This window comes from Lolium rigidum, chromosome 6, assembly GCF_022539505.1.
Source record: "Lolium rigidum isolate FL_2022 chromosome 6, APGP_CSIRO_Lrig_0.1, whole genome shotgun sequence".
Taxonomy (NCBI): Eukaryota; Viridiplantae; Streptophyta; class Magnoliopsida; order Poales; family Poaceae; genus Lolium; species Lolium rigidum.
The window spans coordinates 258928933-258938555 of record NC_061513.1 but is presented as its reverse complement, the minus strand read 5'-3'; the positions used below and the strand labels follow the sequence as shown (position 1 = coordinate 258938555).

Below are 9623 nucleotides of genomic sequence, written 5' to 3'. Positions count from 1 at the left end.
TGAATAGTTTTTTAAACCTGGCAAACATTTTTTTAAGAAGATATAAGAAGGAAAAAAAAAGACAACGAGGGCCGTAGTATTTTTAATTTCCAAGGAGAGGTAGCGACGCCGACGCGTGGAGAGAGGGGGGAGCGACTAGCGAGAGAGGGGGGGGGGGGGGAGTATCCAGAGAAGCGAGAGATTGTGGGCCCCGCTTGCCGCCGCACCCGATATAACGAGAGAGGAGAGAGTATCCAGAGAAGCGAGAGATTGTCCGGCGAAAATCCCCATCTCCCCACCCAAAATCCAATCGAAAGCCCGGCGATTCTCAATTCCATCCTAATCGCCGACCCTGCCTGGGCGAGATGAGTTACTCCCTCATGTTGTCCGGCAACGGCAAGGTGGACGCCTGCGTAGGTGAGGCCTCCGGCATTAGCGAGGAGGAAGTCTGCGTGGGTGATGACGACGCCTGCAAGGGCGAGGCCTCCGTCGTGCTCTCCGGCAAGAGCAGGTACGCCGTCAAGCGCAGAGGTACGGCGGAGTATCCCTGCGTGAAGCGGCTCCGCGAGCGGCGCCTCCTCTCCTTCCTGCAGGACCAAGGCTTCCACGGCGCCTTCCAAGCGTACGTATATATATATGTGTTTCTTTCTTCTTTCTCTTGAGAAATTTGAGATCGATGATGCTGCTGTCCTTTATCTGTTGGTTTACATCCATCGACCGCTGCTGCAGGCTGGTCGACAAGACTCCGGTGATCTTCCGAGTGCGGCACATACGGCTGCTGGTCGAGCAAGGCCGCTGGGCGGACGCCCTCAGCTACCTCAACGCCTACCTGCCGCCGCTCGTCAAGAATCACACGAGGAGCCGCCGCGCCCAGCTCTTCCATAACTTCCTATGGATGCACTACCGCTTCGCCAACGCCGTCGCCGGCAACAGGGAAAACCAGGAGTACCTGGAAAGGCGTTACGGAAAGAACTCAAGGAGCTCCACCCTCGCCGAGCTCAGGTTCCGTCGTATCGCCTACACCATACTTGCCTCAGAGCCCCACCAGCTCGTGGCCACCTACGACTGGAACCAAGTGAGGCAGCACGCCTCGTTTCTAGTCGACTATCTGGCCAACACTACGCCAGAGCTCAGACGCTCCATGCCATTGCCGTCTCGCTACATGATGCCACAGCATGTACTTCCAATTGGATCCGGCCGGTAACTCATCCTTCCAACCTCACTTTAATCCTTTACTTCCTAGCTCATCGATCCACTACGTGGATATACAGTCATCGTGAATTCGCACACTTTATTAATCTCACTTTGGCCCTCCTTTAATTTAACCTTCAAAGTTTGCACTGGAGGGGGCATCGCCTAGTGAAGAAACAAGGTCCCAAGAAGCCAGACACAGAAGCTATCCTAGTGGCCTTGAAGAGGTACTCTATCTTATTACTTGGAGCTCTAGACGAATTAATAAAACCTCTCCTCAATTCTTTGGGAGCACATTAATTGATTCATTGCCTTGCAGCCTCTACAGGGATCCAAGAGCCGGTATGATATCCACTTCAGGAACAGCTTACGATTAGCCTTTACATTTCACAGTTTGGCAGCTACTAACGGTGCTTTCAATTATTCGGCAGAGTCAAACAATGACGCGCTGGAAATGTTGGTGGATTTACTTGGTAAAACTAGCCTCTGCTCTTCATGTGTCTTGTATTTCCACGGAGTATACTGTTTGTTTATACTCCACCGTTTGGTTGCTGGGCGGGAAAAAAAAAACAGTTTTTATTGCTCTACTGTTCTGTTTGCACTGATGAACTTGTGTGATCTTCAGATCAAACTTTTCAGGCTGGTCTACGTAGAGGCTGCAATCTAAGCTATGCATCTCAGCCAAGTGTAAAGGAAGGTAAACTTCAGAATTGATTTGTCCATCAAGTAGCCTGTACTCACTTGCCACTGTCTCAACTTACCATATGGGCTCTTAACTGTTTTTTTACTCTTTTCCAAGCAACGACACTTGAGCTTATTACTCCGATCTCACTTTCAAAACCCTGCATGAAAGATCTCTTATTTTATTGGTTGATGATGCGCTATGGTTTAGATGTCTCGGACACGTGCTACCAGATTTTTAGAAAGAGTATTAAATATTAATCCTGCCGCCCCATATTAATTACTTGTCGCTAATATGGATGTATAGACATACTGAAAATTTCCCTGCCCCTTACTCTACGAACATTTAAAACATAAATATATTACATTAAAACCAAACATGGCTAAGCAGAATGAAGGAGCTTATGTTTTGACCATTTATGGTAGTTACTGTCAAATAGATTTTTCTAAATTATAACAATGAAAATAATGATGAAGTTGCAATTGCAACAAATTTTAATAGTGGTTTGGCAGTGGAAGCCTTTTTAGGGAGGTTTTGTAGTGGATGTTTACCTTCTTTTGAATACTTGCATTCACCATGCTATATTTTGTGCACGTGTATCTTTGAAAAAATCATGATGTTGTGATTGAGCAAATTTTTCTTTAAAATATAAGAATGCAAATAACGTTCAAAGGCCTTGTTAGAAATAAGAACTTTAGACATGAAGGGACATTACTTCAATGTTGGATGCCTCTGTCGAGCTGCCCATTTTTTGACAGCTGAACACGTTGCAGGTGGTCCTGATGCTCCGGATGTGGAGTCTATGCTCGGCAGCCCCACAGATAATCCTGAAGGCCATGCCACATCATCAGTGCTTTTTTTCTGGTAAATTATTTCAACACCCTTGCCCGGTTTTATGTTTTGATAACCCTCCGTCTGCTCAATTCGCCAAGTAGCAGCAGAATGCATCATTTGATAGGACAGATAGTGTGCAGGGATATGTTCCAGTCTCCCAGTAATTTATAACTTGCCATGCTTTTGTATTTTGCCCTCCTGTGGCTTCTTTTTATGATAATACTTTTCAACTACGGTACCTGCAAGTAATTTTACATCTGGAGTCCTGCATTTCTTGTAACCTAGAACATCTTGTCTCCAGTTCTCCATATTATCAGCATGTAAACATCTTGTCTCCAGTTCTCCATATTATCATGCCTATGTTCACAATATTGTACTTGTTCGTTAAAAAAAAACAATATTGTACTTGTTCAGTCTGTGTCTTTCCCTTCTTTAGGTTGTTATCACATTGTTTCCACACGTTTGTGGTCATTATAAGATTTAGGTGAAAAATTCTTTCCCTTAAGTTCAGTGTGCAATTATTATTTGGTTGGTTGCTTCACGTTAAGTGCCTGCTGTATTTGCCTAGTATTAGTTTGTTCTGAACTAAGATGTCTCGGATATTTTAGTGTGCAGTACATATGAACTGAAACAAGTGAAGGGACACACTGAAATACATATAGATACATACATTTCAGAAAAAAAAATCTTATATTTCGGAACAAAGGGAGTATTTCATAACTGTGCTCTTTTATTAGGCTTGATGTTCTTTGCAGTTCATCAATGTTTGGTTAGAGCAGGTCTAACAGACCCCGTAAAAGGGGCAAACCCGTATAATAACCGCCAATTTGAGGGTTTCGGCTCTACCCGGCCGTCTAGCAGACCCCGTAAAACAAGCCCCCGCATCGATTTTTTACAGTTTTGGCTACGGGGCGGCTCTTCACCCCTTACTTGTAAGGGGCGGGAGGCTGAATAAAGGGCCAACCCCTCATCCCATTTCACTATGGCGCGCGGACATTTCAGAAATCCCAACCGTTTTCCCCGCGCCGCCGCCATAGCCACCCGCGCGCCGCCGCTGAAAACAGAATATTCCGTAGGATTCTGTTTTACGGGGCGGGGATACGGGGTCTGCTAGCTCGGACGAGTTTTTGGCCAGCGAAAAGTGAATACAGGGCCCTCTACTCGTGTTTTAAGGGGTAGAAAAATAAGGGGTCTGTTAGACATGCTCTTACCTGCTTCATTTGCTAACTTCCCGAGTCCTTGCAGTTTCTCCATTTTTCCAGATCCGTTCTTCTGGTCCTTTGGAAGTACGTTCTCAAAACCCAGGAATCTCATCAGTGACAGACGCAGGTAATTTAATTGAACACTCCAGGACGGAAACACCATATGCTCAGTTGATCCCAGATATTTTTCATTACTTGCTAGAGAACAAGTACTGCATAATCAAGCGCGTATCTACACCATTGATAATAATAACCTTTGACACAAATAGGGGTAGATATTCTAGGTTACTGGAAATAGGGGTGCAATCTAAGCTATGCATCTCAACAAGTGTAAAGGAAGGTAAACTTCAGAATTGATTTCTCCATCAAGTCTATGGCCTGTAGTCACTTGCTACTATCTGAACTTACCATCTGGGCTCTTATTTGGTTGTTTACTCTTTTTCAAGTCCTTTTTCAGCCATATTTGCACTATTTTCTTAAGCTACGACATTTGAGCTTATTACTCCGGTCTCACTTTCAAAACCCTGCATGGAAGATCTCTTATTTTATTGGTTGATGATGTACTATGGTTTAGATCTCTCGGACACGTGCTACCAGACTATTAAAAGAGTACTACTCCTTCCGTACATGATAGAACAATAGCTTGAATAAACCATATGTTGTCCTTAATAGAAGTTGACTGTCTTGTGATAATGGTATCTTTTGTCCAGGTCTTAGAAAGGTCAATGTTAAATGTACAGCACCACTAGTTGAGGTCATTTTCTGGTTTATAGGTTGCTTCAGTTGCCTGTTTTGAGAAAAAAACATTGGTATTGCATGGTTGATATAGTTGGTTTTCAGATTTTGCCTGTGGAGCACAATTGCTTTGATTGAAACTTATGCCAGTTCCCTAGAATGGCAAAAAGTCACGTCAACATTTCTATTCTGCAAATGCCTTTACTGAACAGTACACTGGTGTCCGTGCTGGATGTTAAATACCATAATAGTTGTTTTGATTTAATAGTTTTTTAGGCCAAGTAGGTTGCTTATTTACCTATAGTTTAAGTTCATGAACCATAATTTTCTTTTTGCAAGATAACAAATTCCTTTTTACCAATAGTTTAAGTTCACGAACCATAATTTGCTTTTTTCAAGTCCTTTTACAGCCATATTTGCACTACTTTCTTAAGCTACGACATTTGAGCTTATTCCCTCGTTCTCACTTTGAAAACCCTGCATGGAAGATCTCTTATTATATTGGCTGATGATGTGCTACGGTTTAGATGTCTACGACACATGCTAGATTATTAAAAAAGAGTACTACTCCTTCCCCTGCCCCTTATTCTAAGAACATTTAGAAACATAAATATATTACATTAAAACCAAACATGGCCACGCAGAATGAAGGTGCTTGTTTTCGACCATTTATGATAGTACTTTCTAATAGATTTTGCTAAAAGTTATAACAATGAAAATAATGGTGAAGTTACAGCAAAATTAAATAGTGGTTTTGTAGTGGACGTTTACCTTCCTCTGAACAATTTTAATCATGCTATATTGTGTGAATATGTATCTTTGAAAAATCATGATGTTATGATTGAGCAAATTTTGCTTTACAATATAAAAATGCAAATAAGGTTCAAAGATCTTGTTAGAAATAAGAACTTTGAGACATATTGTGACAAATGAAGGCATATTACTTCAATGTTGGATGCCTCTGTCAAATTGCCCCCAGTTTTGACAGCTGAACATGTCGCAGGTGGTCCCGATGCTCGGGATGTGCAGTCTATCCTAGGCAGCTCCAAAGATAATGCTGAAGGCCATGGCACATCACCAGTGAAATTTTGTGGTAAATTATTCGGACGCCATTGCTCAGTTTTATGTTTGGTCAACCCTCCATCTGCTTATATTGCCAAGTATCTGCATGCATTATTTGATCGGACAGATATCATGCAGGGATATGTTCCAGTCTCCCAGTAATTTATAACTTGCCATGCTTTTGTATCCTGCCCTCTTGCGGCTTGTTTTTATGATAATATATTGCAACTAAGGTACCTGGAAGTAATTTTACATCTGGAGTCCTGCATTTCTAGTAACTTAGAACATCGCTACCCCTATTTCTGTAAGATGTTAATTTAGAAGATCTGTGTCTAAACATCTTGTCTCCAGTTCTTCGTATTATCATGCTTGTTCACAGTTTTGTAATTGTTCAATCTGTGTCTGGCCCTTCTTTAAATCCCTATCACATTGTTCCCCCACTTTTGTGGTCATTAGAAGATCTAGGTGAAAAATTCTTTCCCTTAATTTCATTGTGCAATTATTATTTTGTCAGTTCCTTCTCGTTAAGTGCCTGCTGTATTTGCCTAGTATTAGTCCGTTCTGAATTATAAGATGTTTTGGATTTTGCTATACTTGCCTAGTATTAGTCCGTTCTGAATTATAAGATGTTTTGGATTTTAATGTGGACTACATACGTGCCGGAATGAGTGAACAGATACACTGAAATGTGTCTACATACATACGATTCAGAATAAGCTAAACCTCTTATAATTCGGAAAGAAGGGAGTAGTTCATAACTGTGCTCTTTTATTAGAGTTGATGTTCTTTGCAGTTCATCAATGTTTCGTTACCTGTGCATTTGCTAACTACCGGAGTCGTTGCAGTTGCTCCAGTTTTGAAGATCATTTCTGGTGCTTTGAAAGTTCATTCTCAAAACCCTGGAATCTCATCAGTGATGAATGCAGGTAATTTAGTTGAACACTCCGGTTCAATACCAGGACGGAAACACCATATGCTCAGTTGATCGCAGATATTTTTTATTACTTGCTAGAAAACATGTACTACGGAATCAAGTGCATATTTGTAGCATTGATAATAATATTTTGATCTGCCTAGTTACAGTTTCATCAATGTTTCAGTTTAACTGGACCACCTGCTCTGTGCTGTCCCTAGTACCACTAGTTCCTGATATCTTCCAAATAATGTGGTAGATACCTATTTTATTCGATTATTTCAGGTTTAAATTTGCATCTGTGCACGGATAAGCTAACATATATGCAAGTGTTAATTTTTACACTATATTGATCCTGCTAATATGATTACAAACTAGAAGTTAATTTAGCTCTTACTCTCCTTTCAAATGTGCGCATACCCTTTCTTTCCCCATTGGTCCTTGTAATGCTAACCTTTAGAGAACACAAGGCGTAAAATTTTAGTCAAGTTGTTATGCTTTAATAGTACTTGATCCAGTGATGATCCTTGAGAGCAAACTTTCTTGGGCAGGCGCAAATAAGGATTTAATACAAGGAGGTTGTCATACTGAGAATCCAAGCAAAGGATCGACAAGTGTTGAGGATGATATTTATTCAAAAAAAAAGCAACGGACGACTGGGGCATTTGGTGAAGTGAGCTCGGTAAGACTGAGTGTTTGCTCTGAACTGTACATGATAGAACAATAGCTTGAATAAACCATATGCTGTCCTTAATAGAAGTTGACAGTCTTGTGACAATGGTATCTTCTGTACAGGTCTTAGCAGGGTCAGCATTAAATGTACAAGCACCACTAGTTGAGGTCATTTTTTAGTTGATAGGTTGCTTCGGTTGCCTGTTTTGAGAAAAAAAATACATTGGTATTGCATGGTAGACATAGTTGGTTTTCAGATTTTGCCTGTGGAGCACAATGTTTTTGATTGAAACTTATGTCACTTCCCTAGAATGGCGAAAAGTCAGGTCAACATTTCTATTCTGCAAATGCCTTTACTGAACAGTTGACTGGTGTCCATGGTGGATGTGAAATACCATTATAATTGTTTTGATTTAATATATTTTTAAGCCTAGCAGGTTGCTTAGTTACAAATAGTTTATGTTCACGAACCATAATTTTCTTTTTTGCAACATAACGAATTCGTTGTGTAAATGGCAATTTGTCTATTGTTCATCCGTCATGTTGTATGGGTTATCATGTGAGGTAGAAATATTTAATCTGGACAATGCTGATACATGGAATTACTTGCTTGGGGGTGCAGGTATCGGCGATTGGAGGCCGTGCGTCCACTGACACTCTAGTGAACGTCATGCCAAAGCTGAGTCGTGTCTCTTCTTTCTGAGGAGATGGTTGATGGGCTGCCGATCCTGTTGCAGCTAGCATTTGGTTGTTTCGTTTCTGTTGCTGCTATACCACTTAGTACTTGCGCCTTCATTATGTTACCTGCTTGAGGCTTTGCAGCTCTCATAGAACTAGATGTGTCATGTTATCATGCTTGCTACCTTATGAATTAGTAGTACTATCGTTAAAACTGTATCAGCGAAACTAGTAAATCATCAGACTTATCATGGACTTCAATGGAACACCTGGATGACTTTTGTGAGTGTGAAAGATTCTATTCTAGTTTTTCATGCAAAATTGAGAAATGCGCCTGCTGATCTGTTGCTCCACAGGCCCAGTTCTGGCCTGCTATGCGCTGCCTTGCCGTCCGTGAGTTGTATTGGGTGCCTGCATCTCCCTTCGAAAGCAGAGCAGCAGAGAAGGCCACTCCACGGAAAACAGAGAAGACGGCTTTCCTGCTGGCTTTCTCTGGCGGGGCGGCTAGGTTTGGAGCGAGCGACACGGAGTAAAGCAAGTCTGCTTATTAATTAACTTTGGGGTTCTCCATGTGCGCCTGAACATTTCACATTTGAAATACAGCTTAATCTCCCTGATAAGTCCATGCCTGTCTTGGTAGATGCATGCCATGATGTACTGTACTACCATATTGCCTGAAATACTTTGGTCCAATATCACTTTTGATTGCACTGGACAAAATCGAAACGTAAGTACTCCTTTTCCATTATCATGTCTGATGTGTAGATATATTCATGGCACATATGCCATAGACAGAAAACCAGCGATCGGCGAGCTGTGCCGCCTGTACCAACATATAAGCAGAAATAACCTTTCGGATTTTTTGAACTTAAAATACGAATTATGAGTGTTTGTAAATAAAGGGCTATGTGTAGCTCGGCCTCTATTTTAAGTTTTCCCATAGTTTAGTTTAGTGCACTATGGCCTGCTGAGTGTCCACATGGGATCTTGAGCATTGCAGTTCTCTTTTGTGGTTTTCCTTGGTTTGTATATCTTTTTTTTTTTGCGAGGGAAAAGGAGTTTTATTAACTTTGGGTAGAATTACAATCAATGTCTAAAGCACCAGCCACTTCCGGGGGGAAATGACGGAGCCACACACGAGTCCATCCATGAGTTCTACCTAAATTCGCTAACAGATGACTAACATAGTTACTAGTACGATCAACCTTAGCGACTTGAACTTCCCTTTCCCGAATCATCTCCCTAATTACTTGAATTCTTGAAGCATACTTCGTCAGGTTCGGAGTGCCTTCCTTGATCAAAGTAATTGCTTCCGCGCAGTCTGACTCGATCATAAACCTGCCAGTGGTAACCGTCATGGCCTGGGCAATACCCAATTCCATTGCTGCTATCTCTGCCTCTGTAGAGTCTATGCAATGTTGAAGCTGCCAACAAGCAGTGAGGATCACAGTTCCATCGTGGTCTCTGATTACTATACCTGCTCCAGCCGAATCGTTGGCATAGGAGCTATCAACATTGAGTTTCAGTACACCCCTCGCTGGAGGCATCCACTTCTGCTTATTCTTCTTTTCTCCTCTACACATGTGTTTGTTAGGCTGGAACCTTGCCTGTGAGATCACCATCTTCCCCTTCTCTAAATCTGCCATGGGATGTTGCTTAATTAGCAAGAGTGAAT

The 9623-nt window shown here is 41.8% G+C and overlaps 1 protein-coding gene across 1 annotated transcript; it reads left to right on the top strand.

The window, feature by feature from the left end:
• Positions 1 to 344: 344 nt before the first annotated feature.
• Positions 345 to 8192, top strand: LOC124664013. Its single transcript, XM_047201627.1, has 12 exons — positions 345 to 601; positions 709 to 1179; positions 1314 to 1397; positions 1490 to 1512; positions 1602 to 1643; positions 1796 to 1867; positions 2626 to 2716; positions 3932 to 4015; positions 5627 to 5716; positions 6531 to 6611; positions 7150 to 7280; positions 7893 to 8192. The coding sequence occupies exons 1-9, from the start codon at positions 345 to 347 to the stop codon at positions 5676 to 5678; spliced, it is 1176 nt and encodes a 391-aa protein (XP_047057583.1). The 3' UTR covers positions 5679 to 5716; positions 6531 to 6611; positions 7150 to 7280; positions 7893 to 8192.
• Positions 8193 to 9623: the final 1431 nt, after the last annotated feature.